Raw genomic sequence first — 25821 nt, forward strand, 5'->3', positions numbered from 1 at the left:
TCAAATTTAGAGGGATTGTGATGATTTTTCTCATCCCAGGGTACCTGTTTGTCCAAACATTTTAACTTGTATACCTTTCACATATGCAATTGACTATATTTATATAAATTAAAAACATTTTTCAAAGGCATGTTGCAAAAGAGGGGCAATATCATTCCACTTCCAATTTTATAAGACCTATGCAACCTTGGGATGCTTAGATGGCAGAATACTATTTCACTTAAGACAGAATAGTAGACATTTGGCAGGGCTGTGGTAGCTGGCCATACCTGACATTCTACACACTGATTATCCATGTTGTTGACCACATATTTTTCCAAGACGGATTTTTAAAAGAGATAGATATCCTCAATTTTGGCTCCTGGCTATTATTCATACTCTATTTCAGAGGTTCATGGGGGGAGAAGTATATATAAGAGCTCATTATCTGTTTGTTGATGGAACTTCCCAGCATGTTTGTACATGTGCACATGCACATATATGTGTTATTTTCCTGCTGCAAGTCCTACTTGAAAAGAGCATAATCTTTATCCATGTTTATGGGAAGAGGGGAATGAATTCTGTCAGGTGAGCAATATATCATTCTGTAGACTGGACCTTTGTGTATTAGACTCAAAGTTCTCCAAATGCACAGGTCCTCTCACCCTGTGCAACCACCACTCAGTGTGCCTTATAAATACAGAGGCTCTGGGACAACAGCCAGGGCCTTACTAGCCTGTTTCTACTGTCATCCTTGATTAGGATGGTGAACAGACATTGAACACATTGTCTGTCCATCTCGAGATCCTATGGTCCTATTTTTCTCCTATTAAAAAAGATCCTACTAGATAAAGGCTCTAGGAGAAAGACATTTAAGGTAGCCTCTCAACTATTGTTTAGATTCAACCTTGTAGATCTCTGGCTGATGGAAGCAGAAGCAGACACCCACAGCTAAACACTGAGCTGAACTTTGGAATCCACTTGCAGAGAGGGAGGAGTGATGAGTAAAGGGGTCAAGACCAGGCTGGAGAAACCCACAGAAACAGCTGGTCAGAACAAGGGGGAGCTCATGGACCCCAGACTGATAGCTGGGAAACCAGCATAGGACTGATCCAGACCCCCTGAACATGGGTGTAAGTGAGGAGGCCTCAGCAACCTATGAGGCCTCTGGTAGTATTAGATCAGTATTTATCCCTAGCAAAAGAATGGACTTTGGGTGTCCTTTCCACATAGAGGGATACTCTCTCAGCCTAGACACATGGGGGAGGGCCTAGGCCCTGACCCAAACGATATGACAGACTTTAAAGATCCCCCATGGAAGACCTCAACCTCCCTGGGGAGCAGAAAGGGTATGGGATAGGGGGTCCATGGGGGCAGGGGAGAAGGAGAGGGAGAGGGAACTGGGATTGTCATGTAAAACAAGCTTGTTTCTGATTTAAATAAAAAAGAAAAAATGATGTTACTCTTCTTTCCATTGGCTCCAAGATAACATGTGATTTTCCTGTGGGAATAGACAGACAAAGCCTGCAGGTATGACGCTAATTGTGGCTATCATGAGCAACGTTATTTTGACAAATACTGCCAAACATTGGCTCAGATTTTCCAGCAACTTCAACTTTGGAGTGAAGGTTATATAGGTAGGAGCTTTTTGGACTTCATTAGATACTTCTGCATCTTTTGGAACCACCCCTTTGTTAGGATTAAAGTCTCTTTATTCAAGAAGACACCAAGGCAAAACACAGGCCAGAGCTAGGTTATAGAACCCAGCAAGCACGGCCAGAACAAAAGGGGCCCGGGTGCCCACGTGCAGCCCCTTAAGAAGCTCTCTTATGTCACCCCGGCTTTCCTTCACCACGCCCTTATGGGTGAGTCCCAGGTCCACCTGGTACCTGTCCCAGGACTATTGGGCGGGGCTAGGGTGTCTCCCTACAATTCCCCTTTTAGTCTAAAAGAGGATTAAAACTTAAATATCCAAAACTAACAATCATAAGGATGAAATATAAGAAGATACAATAATTTGCTATGGTACATCCTATGTCTATCCTAGCTAGGTCTTAAAGTCATGTGGAAAAAGTGTCCAACTTGAACACCTTCTTCCAATCCCAACTCTAAACAATAAGGTTATTCTTAACTAGACTCACACTACCCTAATAAACAATAATGGGGAACGGGGGCTTAGCATCTTCTAGGTTACTTCCTGCTGAAATGGAACGATGATAGTCATGTGGGGGCCCTGTGGGGAAAAAAATGCCAGTACAGGGAAAGTCTCTAATGAGTTATGTCTAGTCCATGTTAGATGAGATTTGTTTGATTGAAGATCTACGTTGAAATCCTCAACTTGATTGAAGTCATTACTCGAGGTTCTGGTTGGAGTGTCAATCGAAATGGAGTGAGTTGAATCCAGTGCAGTCGGGGAGGTGTAGTCCAATTCTTTTTCCGGAGCATGCAGAGATTGCTGTCAGGCTAGTTCTTGTTGTCTGTATGGGACTCAAACATAAGTGTCATCAGAGAAATGTTCGCTTGTTCATGTATGTGTACCGGGAAAGGCAAACCTTGACGAACAACGATTATGAGAGGGTGTGAAAGAAAAAGCCAAGAAAAGACAAAGATAGTCCTCTTATTCTTTATTTATTCTGTATTACAGCAATTGGCTTCTTGATATAACACAGAAACTTTTAAATGTTGTTAAATAACATGCTTGGATTTTAGAGTAGGAAAGCCAAATCCAACTCTAAATCCAGCATCGATTTAGTTGAATAGGGACTAGGAAATGAATAGACATAGAGTTATTCGAGAGACAGCTGTAAATTTTACCGTATGGCACGTTCCTTTTGTTGGATGGTTATAGCTACGTTCTTTCCTTAAGTATCCATTCATGTAGTGTCCTTTGACTTCTAGAGGGGGGTTCCTCAGAAAATACCTGTCAGTCATCCTTGTCGAGAGGGTTGTCTTCCTCAACTCGAATCTTGATCAATTTTGATGGTATCCAAAGATTTTCTTCTCCTGTGGAGACAAATGCAAAACCCCTACCCCAACATAACACATGTCCAGGTTTCCATACCGAGGTCAGCACATCTTTGAAATACACTGGTTGGTTCAGTTCAGCAGTTTTTTCCGTAGTCCAGTGTCTTTTCGCAGCTGTCTGTCCACTGTCATTGGCATTAAGAAAGTTTAACGTTAATAAAGCATTATGCAATCTATGTTTGGGGGGTTTTGACTTACCAGCTTGCCTATGGAGCATCTCCTTAAGTGTCCTGTTAGACCTTTCAACGACTGCTTATCCAGTAGGATTGTGTGGTATACCTGTGACATGCTTAATGTTATAATATTTGAAGAACTCTTCCATTTTTGTGGAGACATATGCTGGAGCATTGTCAGTTTTTATCTGAGTCGGTATGCCCATAACTGCCATCACCTCCAGTAGGTGTGTAATAACGGAATCAGCTTTTTCGGAGTTGAGAGCAGTAGCCCATTGGAAACCTGAGAATGTGTCAATGGTATGATACACATATTTCAAATTTCCAAATTCTGTAAAGTGAAAGACATCCATTTGCCAGATCTCATTCCTCCGAAGGCCTTTAGGATTACATCCTGCTGGCAGTGGAGTTTGGTTATAAAAGGAACAAGTAGGATAGTTTCTCACTATCTCCTTGGCTTGTTGCCAAGTGATGGAGAAGCCCTCCATGGGAAGTGGAGGAGTCCGACCCGCAAGTGGGTGGGTGGGTGGGTGGGCCTCAAGCCGGCAGTGTGGAAAAACTGCAGCGGGAGTCAGAAGTCCCAGCGGCGCAAGCACTGCACCAGGGCCCGGGGGAGGAAAGGGCGGGGGAGGGGATGCGCTGCGTGCAACGGAACTCACTGGATTCTCCTGGGTGCCCCTTGGCTCTTCAGGGTCGTAAAGTTTGTTGGGCGCCACCTGTTAGGATTAAAGTCTCTTTATTCAAGAAGACACCAAGGCAAAACACAGGCCAGAGCTAGGTTATAGAACCCAGCAAGCACGGCCAGAACAAAAGGGGCCCGGGTCCCCACGTGCAGCCCCTTAAGAAGCTCCCTTACGTCACCCCGGCTTTCCTTCACCACACCCTTATGGGCGAGTCCCGGGTCCACCTGGTACCTGTCTCAGGACTATTGGGCGGGGCTAGGGTGTCTCCCTACACCCCTTTATGGCTTTTGCTCCACTGTATCTTAGGGAAATGAATATAATACCATTTCCCCAAAGTGCCCACTCACCACAGCCTATAACATCTCCTCATGGCCTCTTTTAAACTCCTTTATCCAGAGGCACCTCTGGAAGAAATTTGTTTCTCAATACTAAACTTTGAAAACTCTAGTACCAAAAAATCATTTCAATTCAAATAAAAGTATTAATTCTCTTCATTTCATGCTATGAACATCAGTGTTTTTTTATTTTTTTCATGTTCTGGAACTCAGGTATGAAATATGGCCTCGGAAGCCATACCTTTCATGAAAATGCCTCTTCTAAATTCTGAACGCTGTGAACAAGAGTTTAGGAGAAAGTACACCTATGTTAAAGACTGTACAAGGCTGGTTGACTAAGTAGAGCATCCATGTCTCTTAAGTGTTGGGATGTTACAAATCAAGAGCCAAAATATCTTGGGCTCTTTTTAGAGCCTTTTATAACCATTCCTGGCCCACCTATGTGTTAGGTCTTATGACCATTAGATAACTAGTTTAGGAATCTATTATCAGAGTCATAGCTTCCACCAATCCAAAGTCTAAGAATACCATCACACAGCTTATGGGATCTACAGCAGAGATTCTTCTGCTTTGCTGTAACATGCCTACCTGATGATTTAATATGTATTTGGCCAGTGACTTAAGATTTTTTTTTGTTCTGTAACTGTAAAATCTTCATTAAATTGTTACAACATTGGAATGTGGTATTGGGTTTAATCTGATCCTGTGTTCCTGGGCTATGGCTCCAGAACCAACCATTTCTTACTCCAGATGAGGTTAAGAGCTGTTTCTGCATCAACACAAGTCATGTGTCAGAAGCTAACTAAACACACCATGCAACATTTCACCAGTTAGTTTTGCAGAGATTTTCTTAATTATTCCAGATTTCTCTTTATTAAAACTCAGGCCACTCCCTCCCACTCTACAATTTTGTGAGAAAACTACAGCACAGAGTGAGCATCTATCACAGTGCTCAAGGTGTTGCTCTGGCTGCTGGTACATAGGTCACATTACTCTTGACTCTGAAGAACTGTAAGCACTAAGGAGGCAAGAAAAGTGAAGGACTGTGTACAAAAACAAGTGCTCCTTCAGTTGATGTCACAAATGCAATACTGAAAGTTGAGTGACCTTGTAACTTGACTGACACGTTTGTGCTTCAGTTTCTCCCTATGTAAAAGATGATGATGATGATGATGATGATGATGATGATGTCGGTGATGATGATGATGGCGGTGATGATGATTGTACACTCCATGAGATTTTGTGATGCTCAAATAAAAGCTTTTATAAATGCTCAGAAGACTTCCTGGTGGCAGCATCCGATGTCTGCTATTATTAGACTTATCGAGGCAGAACATCAGAATAATAGCCTTGATTAAGGTCTGATTCATACTTTTATTTTGGGTTCTAAACTGCATCTGACCTCAGGACCCCTGCCTTCCATGGTCAGGCCCTTAGATTCACTTTTTTGCTGCCTTTGATCACTTCTTGTCATTCTATTAGACTATTTCCATTCAATTATTTGTCAAGCCCTCACTCACCATTTTTCCTAAAAGACAGATAATCCAATAGAAATGGGGGATGAAGAAAACCCTACAGAAAATGGGGAGTGAAGAAAACACGGTGTTTGTCAGTGACATACAGTGAGGCAGAGACCCTAAGAAGTGCCCGGGAGAAAGAATGCAAGTCACAGTGACTGAATCTAGTTCCACCCTCAGGGAGCCCACAAGAATATGTGAATGTAAATATATGATATATTATGACATACTGTGATATAGTATGGCTGGGTCAACTGTTTTTTCTTATTCACATACCTTTATCTATATAATACATTTTCCGTTTCTGTAATAACTTGTGAATACTTCCATTGTTGCTTTCCTCTTTGCCTCTTGGATCCTTCTTCGTAAGTCTTTATTTTGTCATTTCTAGTTTAAAGCTCAAAAATTCCCCACTAGAGTCATGAAAAAATTAAAATCCTTGGCACATTACAAACAACACACACACACACACACACACACGCTCGCTCGCTCGCGCGCGCACACACACACACACACACACACACACACACACACGCTCGCGCACACACGCACAAGCACCATCCTCACGAACTTTCTGAGCCTTTCTGTTCTCTTTTCATCTTTCCTTGTTTTTCCAACCTATCTGTTGGTACCCAGTGTCTAGCCTCCAGCCCAACTGAATCAGTTCTTTAAGGGTTCTTCATTCTTCTCTTAGAACTCTCTTGCCTCAGGTCTGCCTCCACCAGCAAGTAAATTGTTATTTGTTTGCTTGCTCGCCTTTAAGACAGGGCACCACTCTGTATCTCACTCTGACCTAGAATTCACTACATAGCCTAAGTTAGCTTCAAATTCATGGCCATCCTCCTGTCTCAGCCACACAAGTGCTACATTATGGGCATGAGCCATTTATTTCACCTAACTAGTCAGTACATTTCTGTTCCTTCAGAAGGCTGTTTGTTTGTTTGTTTGTTTGTTTGTTTGTTTTCTATGGAGGAAATAGTCTCAAGACCTTCTGGCCATTCAATACCTATTTACCTACCAGTCAGTGAGTTCTCCTACACAGTCCCTACACAGTCAGCTGTCAGTTTTTCAGTGTGTTTTCCTTTCACATTTGGAAGCAAATCTGTAAGTTGGGAACTTGTGACTTTCTAGATTTTTCTGTTCAGTAGAATGGCTGATCAAGCTACATCCTTCACAAGCTTCCATTGCTTTGAGTGTTCCCCTCCATCCTGTCTGCTTAGCCAGGTCTTACCATGCAGTGGAGCGATGGAAGATGGGCAGATTATGCTTTGAATTGTTCCGGCTCCAAGTGTCCTGTCGCTCCAGCTCTATTACTGAGCACATTTCACCATCTATGAAGTACTGATGTTGAAAACGTCCTAGGGTGCTTTGGGGTGGCCAGTGAGGTGTCAGAGGGATGTACAATGAAGAAATAAGGAGTCCAAGCTCTGACAGAGATGGAGGACTCTTACAGGAGAATCCAAGTGCTTCAGGTTGTAAAGGGTAAAATCAACAGGACACGACAGTTTGAAAAGGAATAAGTTTGGTGCTGCCCAGAAAAAAAGGAACCAGTGCCCATACATTGCAAATTTTTAATGATTCCTTCCACTACAATGGCTTTATGTCTCAGGGATTCAGACAGCAGATACTGAAGTCACATATTGCTTATAAAGAATGGGAATGAATTCCACAAGATGGCTGAGCTGAAATGCATGTCCATTCACCCTTATGAATTGTGGACATAGCAGGCAAGGACTGACTCATGACCTAGGCATGTTTGGTTTCCTTCTGGAAGTCTGTGAAACAGATAAATCTACTACATACTACAGGTAAGTGTGACAGATAATAATACTACATGTGACATATTTCACCTCAAAACATTGTCAGGTGTTCTGGCAAAGTTTGGGTAGAAGATGGGGGCATCTAGGATATCCAAAGTTCACCAAAGCAATAGCATGAAAAGCCCATCCCCCCCAGCAAGGGGATCTGCTGTATGACAAGTCACACATCAAGCCTAGCACCCAAACAGCATTTGCTCTGTTCATCTTCATCATAAAGCAACCCTCAAACCAGTTAGACAAATGAGACATCCATCACATTGTAAAAAAAGAAAACTCTTTCCCTCAACCCCACCCCTCCACTTGTTCTCGCTCAACCCACTTCGATAGTTGTTCTCCTTTATGTCCTAGAACATTTTCTGTCACCTCGTCTTGTTCCTCATACCTCCTCACCCCACAGCTTCCACACACACCTACACCCTACAGCCTCCACCCCAGCTGGCTGCCTGCCAATCACAGCCCTGTGAACCACTGGTTCCCCAGTTCCCTCTTATCTGCTGCCTCTGCTGTCACCCACAAGAAAGCAGTGCTCAAAATATTAGACAAAAGTGTGGTTGGCACTAGGAGACACTGTCTGTACAAAATCAAAATAACTCTAAAGCTCCTAATTCTTAATCCATCAAGTTGGGAATTATTTTCACTTACATTTTGGTAGACTTTAAAATGTCTCATGGACATGGTACTTGGACCAATGCTGATAAGATTTGACCCCCTCCCCCAGGATGATAGGAGCACCAAATAAAAATATTTTGCAAAATTAACTATAAGTGAATAAAGATGCAAGCCGGTGGGACAATGTGTGTGAAAGTAAGCTCACCAGGAACAGATGTCCACAGTGATAAAGACGACGATCATAGACACTTCTTTGACTAATTGCTCTCGCTAGACTCTTTCAGACACTTCTCACATACAGACAGCATAAATAATGCAGACCAGCCTTGAAAACAGGAATCTCTGAAGGGATCCCATCTTGCATCATTGCAGAATTCTGCAGTGTTACTGTGGCATTCAAATGCCAAAATGCCAACAATAACTGTGTCAGAATGGACATTGTTAGCTCTATGGCATCTCCTTTATGGTAGATAGTTTATCTGCTGATACCTTCTCTGAGCTTTCATTAGAAATTGTGGGGGACCGAACATTTCTGTTATGGAATATTTTGGGGCCCAGTCTTTAGCTCCTGTAAACAGGGGCACTGGAAAGCTCCCGGTCACGATTGTATTGTTAATTGCCAGTAGGGCTACTATTGTTTACCATGGCCTCAGGGTAATATGCCTCCTAATTTGCATCTCTGTAGCTTAAGCCTTGAGTAGGTCCATGCCTGGGCTGAGGACTCTGCCTACTCTGTGACCAAGAGTTGTTTAGGTAATAGAATCACTTGATGTTAGCTATATGCATTATAATAGATGCTTCCTGATGTTGTCCCTGCCCTGGGAGGACTATTTAAATGGACTTTTCAATAAACTGTGGCTGCTCAGCATCAGCTGGGAGCCCTCCTGAGATGATATGGTGTTTCCTGTCTCATCATTAGCATTAGTTTAGTTGGGCAATTAAACTTCCCTAGTCCACACACCTCCACTCAGAATCAGACCTGGAACTGTACAGCTGGCTCCATTCACAGTCCTGAAGACATTGGTCTGGAACAATTGGCACCCAACGTGGGGCTCGAACCCACCACCCTGAGATTAAGAGTCTCATGCTCTTCCATTTCACATGTCCAAAGCACACTCTAGCCTTCACCCATTAAGGCCAAATGAAAACCGACACCATACATAGCCTTCTCCATCTCAGTGGATATTAATTCAGCCTTCTAGTAATTCCAGCCTACCATTTCTCTTGCATGTCTTGCTTGTCAAACAGCCCATAAGAAAATCCTGCCTGCTCTACCCCTCTAATAATCTACAAAACAATCACGGATCCCCATGTAATGCTACTTACTACACTAACTAACATCATATCTGGCTTGTACACATGACTTCAATATTGCACCCTTGTCCCCTAAGCATGCATTGCCCAGATGGCATCTAGAAATATCTTCTTAAAACAGTGGTTCTCAATCTTCCTAATTACACAATCACTTAACACAGTTCCTCATGTAGTGGTGACCCCAACTGTAAAATTATTTCCATTTCTACTTCATAACTGTAATTTTGCTATTGTTATGAATCATAATGTAAATATCTGATATGCATATCATTTTAGGCAACCCCTGTGAAAGGGTAATTTGACTCCCAAAGGGGTCACAACCCACCAGCTGAGAACCATTGTCTTAAAGGATAAGTCAGATCCCATCTCACCCAGAGTAAACACTGGAGTCTTTACAATATCCTACAAGTTCTTTCTTAGCAGAGAAGGTGATAATGACAAATGACCATACAGACTGGTTTCCTTATACAATGGAAGTGTACTGCCCTACTATTCTACAATCCAAAGTCCAGGATGAAGGCATGTGCAGGTTCTCTTCTGCTGGCTGTTATGGAAGGTGTATCCCATGCCCCTCCACTGTCTTCTGTGGCTTGCAGGTAAGACCACTGTCATCTGTGGTCTTACAGAAGCACAACCTAAACAACTTGTGACTTCATCACTGTACAGCAGCCTCTCTGGGTATGTCTGCATATATCTAAATTCACGTAGTCACTTCTCACTGTGAATGAGCCCAGCATGAATTCATCTTATCACCTCTTCAGTGACTGTATTTCCAAATGTGTTAGGAATTGAACATATAAATTTGGAGGAACCACAATTCAATGTATCCTAACACACCTACAGGAAGTGATCTCACGGCCTCTCATACTTTGGATCCATACTACTGCCTTCATTCTACCCCAGCCACAGAGTTCCTAAATTGGGATTTTTGTAGTGTTCCCTGGCTTTGGGAGCCATTTCCTTCAGTATCCTTAACCTTTTCAAATCTCTGCTCCAAATTCCACCTGCTCAGGTCAAAAGTTAAATTCTCCAGCATGGTAACAATATATATATATATATATATATATATATATATATATATATCTGTTCCTTCCTACCATACCTGCTTTCTGTTAACATATGCTAACATATGCTAACATAACTCCAAACTTACATTCATATCTATCTTCTCTGGCTACCTTTGAGAGTTGGCTATCTTTGCCTTTTCCACTGGATCATCTTAACTTCCACACATTGGAATCAAGTTAGGGGTCAAAACATAGTCACTGGTAAGTACATGATATATAAATCTACACTCTTATGATATATTAAGAAAAGTTCTCAGAGAAAAGCCACACCTATATTAAGCATTCTCTAATGAATAGCTAATCAGAACTTCAGTAATTGCCAGGGAATTGGGGTCCATAACAGGCATGTGCCCACTTTTCTGTAACCCATCTACACAATGCTTTCCCCAGTATCTTATAAATGTCCTGACTTCTAATTTTCTTTGTTCTTGTGCTATGAAAACCATGAAATTGTTACCATGATGGAACATGGTACTTAGGATGACCCCAATATGTGCTCCTGAACCATGCTCACTCATAGTTAGCTCCAGAACAAAATTACTTACCCCCATGCATGAGGTGAGAGCTGTGTTTGTGTTTATTGCATCATAAGATTCATGAGGAAAAAAATATTGCATATTGAGCAGAGCTGTTTCTGAGTGGAATCCTAAAACATTAGTCTTAGGAATGAAGAAAAACAAAGAGGAGTCCCTGAAAATGCAGCCACACTTGGGATGTGTGTTTGACACAACTTGGGAAATTAGCTCTGGTCCCAAATGCCACAACTGTATCTGCAAGGGATAAGACCCACTACCCTAAGCAAGGCAAGAAGTTTTGGCTGAGAAGTGACAGTACTGTTTCCGTTTAGAATTTTGTTTTAACCATTTTGATTCCATAGGCAATCAGAAATCCCCAATTAAAGTATCCTTCTTCACTCTATTTGGGGCCATATAAGACACCTCAAAGGTAAGGTGTTATCAGCAAAATATGTCAACAGACTCCTCCTTCAAGAGGCTACATTGCTAAGAAGGAAAAGAAAAGACTAATTGCACTTCAAGGTTTGACAGCCCTTTCTGTAGGAAGCTGTGTGCATGTAATAACGTTTTATTTTAAGCAAAATGTTCTTCAGAGCAAAAAATAAAGAAATCTGGTTGGGAAAATGAAAAAGTGACTTTAAAAAATATTATTCATGGAGGCAGATTCAGAATGCACTAAAGCCAGGCAGGGGGTTAACATTTCTAGTTGATAGGTTCATCGGCATCCGCATTTCCCAGGCACTTCTGGTAGATGCACCCCAGACATCAACACTCTTGCCTGCTCACCTGTGACCAGCAGCAGCTGTTTCTGAGATGACTCTGCAGATTTCAGAGCAATTATTACTGAAGCCAGGATAAGGATCATTACAGGGTATCCTTTATTTTTCTGAAGCCAACTCTGTGTCAAGCAGATGTATGTGTTCAGCATCTTTTCCAGACTTGCATTATTGCCTTGCATTTCCAATATATGGTAACAGGACTTTTCTCCCCGGTAAGAAAAGGGCTTTTGAAAACATCCTTTTTGTTGTTGTGACTAACAGCAGATACTAACATGGTCACCATACAGGTGGCTTCTACTCCCATGGAAAAAAGTAGTAAGCCAGACAGCCAACAGAATAGCATAGTATATAGGCATTATATCTTTCCTCAGAATTATAGTATATAATATGGGCCTTTAAATTTTCAAATTATTTCTGACATTTAAGTTAAATTAGTGCTTAGTCACTCTCCCTCAATAGAGACATTTATATGGTACCCAGGCTTTCAAATATAAATATATCCAGGTCACTGGATTTTGTGCTCCATTGATTTCTTTAGCTCATTCATGCAGCATCTGTGAAAATTGCTCCTATCGCTCTCCTTATGTGTTGGTGCATAGCTTCAACCCTGTAATTTTTACAACATGTAATTCCAATCCTGCCATTAATGGTCACTTAAAATAAACCACTTCTTTCTTTCTGAAATCAATCAGCTTCCCCCCCCACCTCATCTCATACTGATAAAGAATAATCAGATGATTTTGAAGACTATGGGAAAGTATGAAAAAGGTAAATATTTACCATTTTCAAATCTCAAAAAAAAGAGGTGCTATTGTGATATTTCATCCTCAGAAGAAATAGCAGAGCACAAGAAAGATACTGCCCATGAAGTCTTTTATGTCCTGTCATGGCACTAATTCTACCCACTGCCCTGCCATCTCCAAATAGTCTTTGCCTGGATCCTGTTGACACTAGACATGGTCAACTAAGAAAATATTTTTATCAGGCAGAGAGTTACAAAGAAGAATGACTTAGACAAGAGATTTAGACTTCTCAAGCAGAGAAATGCATGCACACTACAACTTTTCTATTCCTAGACTCATGGGTAACACACACTTAGTAATCAAAATCTCTCAGGTATCAACTGTGGTTTAGAGGAAAGAAAACAATTTGAGTCACAGAAATTACCCTTCATCTTCAGTGGGAAGAAGTCCAAGAAAAAGTATGAATATTCTACACGCAGCAGAGAAACATACCAAGCCACCCCTACCCCAACCCCTGAGTCCTAGTGAAGCACACATCTCAAGGCAAGTAGATGATTCGCTTCCCAGGCTAGCAGAGTCAAACTGGAAAGGAAAAGGATGTGCCTGAGTTTTATAACGTGAAGTATAATTTATGGAGTTAGATCTACATATAACTGACTATTCTGTTTTGCCTTGAGTAAATGCTTTCCTGAAACACAGACTTCTAACCCTACGCAAACCAAGATTGTATCAACTTGACACAACTCACAATCACATAAGAAGAGAGTCTCAGTGAGAAATTGTCTAGATTTGGTTGTCTGTGGGCATGCTGCAAAAAAAGACTTCCCTTATTGATCACAGCGCTGCTGAAGCTTTCCGCTTTGTGTTGTAATTCCCAATATTTTCAGTCTTTTTCTATTTTTGGAGTCCTTCTCTGTCTCATCTTCAAAGAGAGTCATTTCATCTAATCATCTATTTGATCTATATTCTAATATCTTCTAAATGTTTCATTAGCAATTTCCTGTAGACTCTGAATTCTTCTAAGAGGAAGTAGAACAAGATGACCAAGAACTCCAGCCTTAATTGGGGGCATAGATTCAAGTTCTAAGGTACTTTCCTCTGTGTATGATGTTGGAAAGAGTGCTGTAATTCTCTGTGCTTCAGATTCTTTGCTTTTAAAATGCAAGTCATCAAGGTGCTATTTTCTACTTTATAGAGTGGTTCTTGTGATTCAATTATTTTACATGCTGGAAATTTTAATTCAGTTCCCTGGTCATGGTGAATGCTCAACATGTTAGCTAATGCTATTTTAATAGTTGAACCAGTAACTTTTATACTGCTAAAGTTAAAAGTTAAGATTTAACTTATAATTAAATTTTTGTTCATCAAAAATGTATACAACTTCTAGAATTGTATAAATGTAATATATTTATATATACACTATATTACTTGAAAATAATGGTTAGTGACTTTTTGTTTTTTTACTGTTTTTTTGGAAATACAAGATCTGACACAGAGTATATAGTGTAACATAATAATGTGGTAGTGTGAGATTTTCACAAAACAATTCATTATGTGTTCAGGTCTGGAACTCCAAAGAGAGGGTTGAATTGATGATCAAGGTCTATTTTACAAAGCCAAAAGAGTAGCTATGAAGTATAGACAGAAAATAAAGGTTAGTAGATTGTTCTCAAATCTACACACAGTTCTGTAAGTTAAGGATACAAACAATCAAAATACCCACAGTGTGACTGTCACTAATCTTCTTGGTATAATATTTGAAGTATAAGAAAGAACACAAAAACAGAAACAGATATTAATGGACAATAGAGAAATAAAAATAGTAATATTGGTGAATGTTTACAACATATAAAGGAAGACAAAATGTGACAAAGAATATGAATATTGAAGAAACACAACCCAATCCTGCTCACATGAGTGGAATTCTTTGGAGGATTTCCAAACCAAGACAAGCAGAGTTGAGACTCTATGGAAAGAAATATCAGGACAAACTGACAGTATAAAGGGGCAGCCATTGCCCCAGAATAGAGCAGTAATTGAAAGTGGGTGTAGAGAAATGAAGATACAAAATTGAAATAGTCAGTAGTTAAGACTGATGGAAAAGAAATAAGTGGTGACTGAGGAATTGCCTATGGCATGGTTTGTTTTTGCAAGTAACTTCTTTGTTCTTCATTTGTGTTGCTGAGTTGGTATCTATCACATAAATTGGTAGACGGATCCAAGTTTAGACTTACAGAATATTCAAGTTGAAAGGATCATTGAGGCCATATAATTAAAAGCCCTTCATCATGCTGATCTCTTAATTCATTTGGTCATGCAATGATATTTGTATTATGTACATGAACATTTTTATAGTAACTTCACCATGTATATATTCTACTAACCTGGTTTTAAATAAGGATATTTCTCACATATTTTCTAAGAAATTCCTTTCATTCTTTGATCTCTGTACAACTAATAGTCCTGGTTAGCATGGAACTGATATGTTTCCTGTGAAATAGAATTTCCAACCCTGGGCAAACAAAAATGGTGGCTGTGATGGTTAGTCTTAACTTGATACAATTAGAACCACTTCAAAAGAAAGTATGGGTAGAACTGTCTAGATCAGTAGTTCTCAACCTTCCTGATACTGCAGCCCTTTAACATATATTCTCATGTTGTAGTGACCCCCGACCATAAAATTTTCCATTGCTACTTAATAACTCTAATTTATTACTTTTATGAATCATGATGTAAATAGCTGATATGCAGAATATCTGGTGAGTGACCACTGAGAAAGTGTCATTCAACCCCCAAAGGGTCATGATCCACAGGATGAGAACCACTAATCTAGATTAGATGTATCTGTGCACCTGGCTATGAGGGGCTTTCTTAATGGTGCAAACAGAAGTAGGAAAACTCGCTCTGAATGTGAACAGCACACTGTAATGCTTTGTTCTCAACCAATCATTCAGATTTTAGATCATTCACTTTTGACAAACTTCTGCCATTCTTTTAAATATTACAGATTCACCAATGAGACATCAATCATCAAGAATAATTTCCAGTTGTCTATGATCAGCTCACACTCAATTTCATTTTCCTTGAAAATACAAGCTATCATTGCTCCTGTAATTATCACACCTTCCCATCTGTAACCCAAACTAAACCCTCAGTTGGGGAGCATCAGTGAAATGAATCTAGGTTCATAAAATTGTAAATATTACTGACCAAAAGAGTAATACAACAAAGGTTGAAAAGTGACATTGTATATAGTTAGACTTCCCAGGGGCTCTCCTATTAAGAATATATTTCTTTCATTATCAAATATGCTTTTCCCTAAGTATTAATATTTATTAGATATTAAGGAATGATAAATACACAGAATTTACCACACTAATATATGTTCTACCAGAGAATTGGAATTAGTATAGTCTTGCCATTTTACTCAAATGGGAATGGCTATTATGGAGGCTGGGGAGATAATTCAGTTGGTAAAATGATTATTAATCAAGCATAAAGAGATGATCTCAGATTTCCACCCCGGCACAAAAGCCATGTGTAACAGCACAGGTCTATAAGGTCTATAAACCAGTGCTGGGGGCCACAGAAACAGGGAACTCCCTGAAGCTTACTTACCAACTAATCTTGCCAAAATGATGAGTGCTGGCGAGAAACCTATATGTCAGTTACTTTTCATTGTTGTGATAAAACTCCATGACGAAAAGCAACTTATAAAGCAGAGTCCACCATGGTGGGGAGACATGGAGTAGGAATCTTAGAGATTACAACTTCACACACACACACACACACACACACACACACACACACAGAGAGAGAGAGAGAGAGAGAGAGAGAGAGAGAGAGAGAGAGAGAGAGCAAACTAGAAGTTGGTGAAGCTATAAGCTCTTCAAGCCCACTAGCATACTTAAAATGACATATGTCACTTGAAAGTCTAGTGATAAATTTTTTCCAGCAAGGTTCTACATCTTAAAAGTTCAATAACCTTCTCAAATGACTCCACAGAAGGGAACAAACAGTCAAACACATGAGTCAATGGAGGATGTGTCTCATTTAAACAACAGCACTCTGTCTCAAGCACTAAGGTGGACAATTATAGAGGAAGACATCTGATATCAACCTCTGGCCAATGACACACATGGACACATACACAGATACACATGCATGCACACACACTATCTAGCTAAGAAGAAAGCAGGAATTCCTTCTATGCTTTTGAACAGTTTTGTGCTCATAATAGATCATGACAATGTACTGTGCCATTTTTTTTTTTTACAAAAACTAAAAGAGAGAAGTTTTTGCCCTGAAGAAATGATGGCTGGTTGAAGAAATGATTGTTAAATCTGCTTTAAGTACTATACATATTGTGTGTGTGAAACTTTAAATGGTATTCCATGAGTATGTACAATTTTATGCGTTACGTATTAGCTAAAATTAAATTTAATAGGAAAGGTATTTTAAAAATTCTAAAAAGAAATAAAGAGCAAATAACATCTGAATCTAACAAAAGGGTTGTTCTGTCCTTTCCCATCTGGCCTTGTGTGACAGAATACATTAAGAACTTTCTGTTCTGTCCTCAGAGCCACCAAAATACAGGATCTAAACAAACAAAAACAAACAAAAGAACAGAAGCTGATGACAAGAAGAAATAGGCCAAAGAAGGTCCTATAATATTACACAGAGCTAAAATAAAAATAAAATAGAACTAACAATCTAGAAACATGGCCACAGAATCAACTAAGCAGGACTCACAGGGACTCACAGAAAGTAAAGTGGCAATCACCCTACTAGTCCTCTGCATATATGTTATGGCTGTTAGACTGGTGCTTTTGTGGGATTCATAAAAGTGGAAGAGTGGGTTTCTCTGACTCTTTTGCCTTCTCTTTTAACACTTTTATTCTTATTGGCTTGCCTGTTATAATTTAAAAAGCAGTGTGAGAGAGAGGAAGTCTCCATGTGACAGAGCGCACAAGGAGGTGGGAAAAATGGGGGGAGACTAGCATCTAGGTACATGAGAAGCAGAAGACAAAACAGAGGCAGATAGAGGGACAGAAAGACAGGCAGAGAAGCAGAGAGAGACAGGAGGTGTGCAGGACCCTTTAAAAAGGGGATATAGTGGATGTACACAGGTGGTGCTCTTAGTGGCTGCAGCTGAGGACATATCCTGTCAGAACTCCAAGGGCAGGCCAGTACAGATGCCTGAATGTTGTACCTAATATTATTGTAATTTGTTACACCATGTTCAGTTGATATCCCTGGCAGGACTGCTCTTTTCTGAAGGGAAACAGGAGGCATGGATCTGGGGGAGAGAGAGAGGTGACTGGGAGGAGTGGAGGGAGAGCAAATTGTGATCAGATGTATTTCATGAGAGAAGATTAAATAAAAATAAAGATTAAAGAAATTAATTCCAAAGAATCTAGAAACACATTATTTTAGAAAAAAGAAGACCAATTTTAAAAAGCTGAGGTGAATTTGGACAGTGCAGAAGGAATTTAGCACCAAGGCTGCCATAGCTGGACTCAGAACTAAACTAAAGCTAATATACAATTACATACTTACTGTATCTAACAACACTCTTCAGCTGTAAAGATGAATATCTGTAAAGAAAAAGCCAACAACTCAATTCTAACAAAACAAAAGAACAGAGAATAACCAAAAGCAGAAATAAGAGGTAAGCAAGCGAGATGTCACTCCTGCCCTTTGAGTGCAGAGGGATGCCTGTATCTTGTTAGTAAATTCGACTTTAAGGACTTGCACTAGTTTGAGCTAGTTTTGATCCCTGTCACAAAACCATCCTACTACATACAAGCTGTTAATAATGAAGTCCTAAAATTGAAGTCTCAATTAACAATACACACACATTCAACACACACACACACACACACACACACACACCACACACACACACACCACACACACACACACCACACACACACACACACACACACACACACACACACACACACACACCCTCTCCCACTGCATGTATTCACTATTGTATTTGAAATGTGAAGTTGAATTTCACTGGTACTCTACAGTCCACTTTTCTGGAATTTTCTTCACATTCCTTATTAGTAATAAATTCTTATAAAACCTAAAAAATAAATAAATAGCTGAGGTGAAAGGAGCAGCCATCAATGTTCAAATATTCCAAGCACCATCAAAAGATATTTGGAGTTGTGAAAAAAAAGATTTTAACAATAAACTTCCTGGTATGTTCTTTATTTTTTAGTTTGTCATTGTCTGCTGCCTTCTAAGAAGCCTGCTGTGCATCAGTAGGGGTGGAGCAAAATGAATGTACCATCTCCACCAAATAAGAATAGCCCAGAGGTATCATAAGGCTCACTTGGTCCCCAAGGAAGCAGGATGAGGTGGGTGGGCAGTCCAGTCCTATCTGGACCAAGGATTTTAAGAAGAAAATAAGACCTCGTGCAGGTGCCAAAAAGCAACTACACAAATATAATTTATAAAAATAATAAACAATAACTTTTTACATAGTACAAAAAATTCACAAACAGCATCCTACCAAGTAGTTCTTAATCCTCCTGGGAATCTAATCCTGGGAGGATATCAGCAGGTTTGAAGGTCATTAAGGATGACCCCTCCCTCAAAATCGAAAGCTTATAAAACCTGCTCCAAAGAATAGGATAGCTATTGTGTCTTTCCCTGGATGGACACATGACATTCTGAACTAAGACCCCTATATAACTTGGACTTTCTGCTGAAGATTTGTCTTTGCCTAATCCATTAAGAATTAACCCAAATGGGCCAGTCAATTACCTGGACAGGAAATACCCCTAGAAAAGCTGTGTAATCTAGAAACTTCATAAATAGTACAAAGCCTGCCTAAAAATGCTGGTTAGATGAATGGTTTTCCTTACCAATATCCACACTTGGACTCTAGAGAATTTTTTTCCCATGTGATCTAATCATGGCCCTCCTCACTTGATGGTCCCTCAGTTTTCCCTGAATAAACTCTGCCTATCTTCTGCACTATACTGGGTGTCTTCTGGATTCTTTCAGTAGAGATCACAAAGATCCAAGGGCCCAGGAGATGGCAACAGCAATACAGCTTCAGAGACAGCAACTTCTAAGTTTTTCTAGAATTATTTTTGTATTTCTTTTCATATACTATATTTATATTTTAAGTACCAACTTTTTATGTCATTTGTCAATACCAAATTCTTATTCCTCTACTTTAAAATATCACACTACCATTAGATCAGGGTTTTTTTTTGTTTTATTTACAAATTCTTCTTCCATTAAAATTCATAGAATTCTAGGGGTCAAACACAGAACTTTACATATACTAGGCAAGTGATCTATTCCTGAACTACATCTCTACTTAACTCCATACACCCTTAACAACAACAAAAAAACCCTTACTTTATACTAGCCATATATATAACTGTACCCTGACCACTTCATCTTGCCTTCTTGCTTTTTCTATCTCCATGTTTTACATTACCAAGCTCAAAAAACATGTGCTATTATTCAGCTATGAAATATTTCATATCTATAAGCAATTGAAAAACTGAAAGATCAGTATATAGCTGAAGATGTGTTTCAGAAGTAGCATGCTCACCTGTTATACACACAGCCATTGAGCTCAATTTTCAACATTGCACAAAAAAAGATATCATATCTATTCTAAATAAGTTTACCTTAGAAACAAGCTGTATCATTTTGATGTAACCAAGACTTCCTCTTAGTTTCAAGGTTCATAGTTCAGTGTCATCTTAAGACTGTAGAACCTAGGCTCATTTTCATTCTCTAACAAGAGCCAAATGATGCTGTGTTTTATGTGGCTGACTCTCATGGGTACTGTGAAGAGCACTTTCTATTGCTCTAAAGAGACATCACAACCAAGACAACTCCTATAAAGCAGTTTACTGGGGGCTTGCTTAGAGTTTTAGAAGGTCAATCTATAATCATCCCAGAAGCAAACAGACAGACATGGTGCTAAAACAGTAGCTAAGAAGTTACATTCGCTGGGCGTTGTTGGTGCACGCCTTTAATCCCAACACTCGGGAGGCAGAGGCAGGCGGATCTCTGTGAGTTCGAGGCCAGCCTGGTCTCCAGAGCGAGTGCCAGGATAGGTTCCAAAGCTACATAGAGAAACCTTGTCTCAAAAAACCAAAAAAAAGAAAAGAAGTTACATCCTAATCAGCAGAGAGAGAGGCAGAGACAGAGACAGAGAACATGTGGCATAGGCTTTTGTGCCCAGCCCCAGTGGCACATCTCCTCCAATACAGCCACACCTATCCCAACAAGAGCACACTTATTAATCCTTCCCAAACAGTTCCACTACCTGGGGACCAAGCATTCAACCATATGGGCTTATAGGGGTCATGCTCTTTTATTCTAACTGCCACACTAACTGAGCAATGTTTTGTTTATAAAGTATATCTGATCCTATTAGGTTGCTAGACAGGTACTGGAAGTCTTAGAGACCACTAGGGATGAACCCATTCATTCTTCATGATAGGTAGGGTGTGGATCCCACCTCCCCTTCCCTTGGTAACTAGAAAGGGACATTCATAGCTACCCTTTCTTAGAGTTTCAAATATCGTATAAAAAAGTAGAGATTCCAGTTCCTTGTTGAACCCCTTAAGGAAAAGCTACTCCTTCCTGGTCAACGAATCAAAGTTCCACATCTTGCTAGAGAGAAATTTGACATCCTGGGTGCTTCAAAGACTAGAACATCCCATACTACTGTCTCCTCCCTGGAGAGTTAATCCACCTACACCTGTCAATCACGTTACCAGAAAACCACTCTACAGGAAAGCTGATTCACCTGAAGACATGCTAAGGCAATGGGAGGAATAATTATCCTCCTAAGGTATGTAAGCCTTCCAGGAGCCCCACCCGGAGGCAGTTACTTAAGGAACTTTCACCATGCAGTGCTATCAAGCCTACATGCTACTCTACATTCTAACCTTAAGAAATACAGCCTTTCCTTTTCCTCTTTTCTGTCATTTCTTTGGACACTGTCCACAATCTTAAGTAGGCTTTCCTTGGTACTCTGGGCTGTCTCACTATTTCTCTGACCTCCATGCCTAACTCAAAAGGCATGACCTCTTCTTGTCTATATCCCTTAGCCAGCTCCCAAGAGTCACAGCTTGTTTTCCCCGTTGTTTTTCTTTCTGACTCTAATAAAATGGTGCGTGATCTTCATCCTAGGTCTATTTTTAAAAAAATTATCAATATGCCTAAAACACCACAAAGTGGAATCTCAATTTCTTGGTAACAATGATAATTTTACCTGGGCACTCTGATTTGTATGCGCATGTCTGTCTATGTGTATGTGCCTTAAGAAATAGTGCATGAGACACATTAGAGAGTGAAGGGAAACATCCTAAACAACAATGAAATTTGGTCCTTTAATTCTGCTCCACTGTTGGAAAAAGCAGGGGATTAAACACTCAAGAGTTAACTGAAAAGTATCCAAGGATACTAGAAAGCAGCCGTTCTAAGTGGCTTTCACTGTATGCTTTCTTATTATTTAAAAAAAAAAAAAAACCTACCCTCCAACAAACTGAAGATAGGGCTGATATCTACTTGAATGATTAGAATTCAAAGACATGACTCTCTGATCCTTGAAAAAGGTATTCTTGAGATATAAAGCTGGCAAGAAGAGAAGATTTATATTTCAAAGGAACATAGAAAGGATTTCAAGATACAAGTGTTCTAATGTAAACAATCTACAGAAGGGAAGGTCAAATACCTAGCGTCATAATGAAGCCTACCTTAGTTTAGCGAAAGGAGTTGCCTTAAATATCTGTGAGTGATGATCCAGCTATGCCACTACTGCATATATTCTCAAGGGACTTCATGTTCTAGCTCAGAGACAGCTGCTTGTCCATGTCACCGCTGCACTACTGGAAATAGCCAGAAAATGGAAACAGCCTAAATGCCCATCAATTGGTAAACAGGTAACTAAAGTATGGTACATTTGTACAATGATATAGTTTCCACCTGTTAAGAAAAATAAGATTCCCTGGTTAATCGACAGAGCTAGAAACAATCACTCTGAATGAGGTAACCCAGACCCAAAATGACAAACACTGGATTTTTTTCTCTCATTTGTGGATGTTTAAAATATTCAGTTATTTGTGTTTCATTAGAAATTCCCACAGAGCTCAGTAAATGGAGGAGCTGGGGGTGCTTTTCAGGGAGGTAAGGTAGGATAGGGTTGCCTAAAAGATTAAATGGGAATAATGGAACAGGAGAGGTTAAATGGCTTCGGGCATGGGGGTGGGCAGGGTTTGAGGGCAAAGTAAAAGTAGGAATATTGGAGTGCATAACTAACACCAAGACCTTCAGAAAGGTCATACTGAAACTTACTAATGTAGAGGACCCCTAAAATACATACATGTGCTTATAAAAATAGTTAAAAAGCATTTACCCTGTAACAGGGTGACAATGCCCCTACTAGACAGCACAGGCTAACATAAAGAATCTCAATGCCAGGAATGGGTTATCTCTTTGGAGCTGCTGGCTAGGAAGGTCCTTTAGATTGCCCCCAAATTACAGGCTACTGTCAGTGTTCTTGGTTACCCTCTAGACTTGATGGCAAAACAATACTGCTAAAGACAGTATATACCTGAGTGATAAAAATTATGGAGAAACCTGGAAGCTTTGTCCCAAATGACTAGCATTAATTTTGTGGAAAGGTTCAATGTACCTAACTAGAGGAGAAAAATCGCCATCAGTCTTACCCAGCTGTGAACCCTGCAAGATACAATAGCGACTGTCCCGGCAAGACATGGCTACTTGTACAACAGTGGCGTGAGCATCATGGGAGTAATCAAACATCTTCTACTTGGATTTAAGTACTGCTCCCCAAGGTAAAACCCATACCTGGCACCTTTATCAGGGACAAAAACCTATATTCAGACAGTCATTGGCCTTAGGGGAGAAGTGACTACTATTATTTTGTTAAATGAGTGTTATTAGACTGAATGCTAATGATACATCCTTATACCCATAGATTAATGCTTCTCTCTATCCTCATTAGAGAATTTTCTTTCTGCAGCAGGTAGCAAATAACAAAGATGCTCATAACTGGTCAAGATGCAGACAATAACAGACTACAAAATTCTCAGCCCTAAACTAGATATCTATGTTACATCCTCTCCTCACAGGCCTCAGAATTATTATAGAAAAGGACGAGGAAGAGCCTATAAGAGCCAGAGTATATAAATGAATACAAGGAAATGGGCTTTCCGCACACCATAGGGCAGTTGCACATATGAATTTACAATGGTTCTGATAGTATGCAAATGGCCTGCACAAGCTCAAGCTAGAAAAAAAAATCCCAGCATGGAGCAGCGGGTAGGCATGAAGTCCCATCCCTAGCTGATGAGATAGTGGCAAATGCTTGCTTCTGGAAGAGGAAGAGTCAGTTTTCTCTAAGGTTATGTACATGGTGGAGGACCATGCTTCCATGGAAGACTGCAAATCCAAGAGTATACAGGTAGCACAAACTAGACTTGATTGTTTTTTGTTTTTTGTTTTTTTTTTACTTTTAGTTTTTGTGTTTTTTAATATGACACACAGTTGGGCTGAAAGGAAATGAGAATGAATCTGGAAGCAGTTTGGGGAGGGGAGGAAATATGATCAAAATATGCCTTATAAAATTCTAAAAGAATTAATGTAAAAATTAGAAAAAAAGATCTGTGAGGTGTGTATTTTACCATATTCCTAAAAAAATGCAATCTTCTAATTCCCAGCTATCTCATTCTTTCCTTTAAATCTTATAGTTCTTATCAGTTACACAGTGCCCAACACCCAACAGGTAAAAACTGAGCAGATTAACACATGAATCTTGTTGAAGCTCTGATGTAATTTGCTACAGTAATTGCTTTTTCCAGTTGTGTCTTTTTTTGTGTTAACTTCACGGATGCCTCATAGCTTCCCTGGAAATTTAGGGAATTCACTCAGTGTGTGTTCAGAGACATCACCAGTCTGAGATTCTGCTGCACCCTGGGAATTAATGAAGATGGACTGACCGTGGAGTCCCCGAAATTACAGCAATTAGAGAATTATCAAGTGTAATGCAAATGCTTCTGGGAGGAGCAGTCTTGTCTAAAACAATGAAGTTACTGGATGACTCCTCAGTGGATAAAAGGTAATGTCAACCTGTTTTAATACTGCCTTTAAGAGTCTTCACTGTGAGACCAGAGGGTCTTTAAACTTCACTTTCTTCCTCATCATCCTGCATTTCACTGAGAAATTGCTCTCTTTCAATTATACCCTACTGGCTGGGGCATAGCACCACTCTTTTTGTTTTTAACAAAAATAACATCTTATTTACTGTCTCTATACTAACTGTGTGTGCACAGTGCTGGCCCATGTGAAAAGAGCATCACTCCTTGAATTTAGAAATATTACTTCATCTGAAATATGTGACTAGTTAATTGCCATCATTCTCAAAGTCCCTTAGAAATGTGGAATGGAACACAGTGAAGACTGTTTAGCAACTGGAGACACTCCCTGCCAAGCCTGAGGACCTGGGTTTGAGCCCTGGAACACATATGTTGCAAGGAGAGAACCTGTCTGACTTCTAGATGCAGACACCAAGGCATTATACACCTACGCACATGCATGCACACACACACAAATAATGTAGATTCTTATTTTACTGTCTAGAAAAGAAGAACAAAATGAAGTTTATCCCCACAAGCACACATACAATACCCACACCTCTGTTAAACATTTTAAAAGGCTGATTGATTAGAATCTCATGATTATAGAGAATGAGAATATTACATATTCACAGCAAAATTATCTTGGGCTATCTTTAGTCTCCTTAAGAGTCATCCATTGCCCACTCCTGTGTCTGACACAACTTCTTTTTAACTAATGCCTTTGAAATGTATGAATAAACTATTAGAGTCCACCAACTCCAATGCTAGGAATATCATCACACTCCATCGGACTTCCAGAGGTTCTCCTTCCTTTGTTGTAACGACCTACCTGGTATCCCCACAATGTATTTGGTAAATGCCTTAATTTGACTTTAGAAAGTTCACAGAACCCCTTCCACACTGGAACATGTTATTTGCGACCATTTGAAACATAGTCACTCAAATTTGGCTCAGAATAAATTAACTCTTCTTCCCTTTTGGGGTGAGAGTTGTTTTTACCTCAACAAAGAAATTATGACATTGAAGCCAAAGACTAAGGCAACAAATTCCACTCTCAGTTTCACCCTGACCCAAAGACACGGAGGGCCAGGGTTTCTACATAGTGAATCAA

General features: G+C 39.9%; 1 protein-coding gene across 1 annotated transcript in view; it reads right to left on the reverse strand.

Annotated features, from left to right (window-relative positions):
- Positions 1-3245: 3245 nt before the first annotated feature.
- Positions 3246-25821, reverse strand: part of LOC113832678 (splicing factor 3B subunit 4-like) — a 38541-nt gene continuing 15965 nt past the window's right edge. Inside the window, exons 3-4 of the mRNA XM_035453112.1 lie at positions 3642-3892; positions 3246-3282 (exon numbers count right to left, since the gene is read on the reverse strand). Coding sequence (XP_035309003.1) covers positions 3246-3282; positions 3642-3892 — 288 coding nt within the window. The remainder of the gene's footprint in view (positions 3283-3641; positions 3893-25821) is intronic.

The sequence above is a fragment of the Cricetulus griseus genome (assembly GCF_003668045.3).
Source record: "Cricetulus griseus strain 17A/GY chromosome 1 unlocalized genomic scaffold, alternate assembly CriGri-PICRH-1.0 chr1_1, whole genome shotgun sequence".
Taxonomy (NCBI): Eukaryota; Metazoa; Chordata; class Mammalia; order Rodentia; family Cricetidae; genus Cricetulus; species Cricetulus griseus.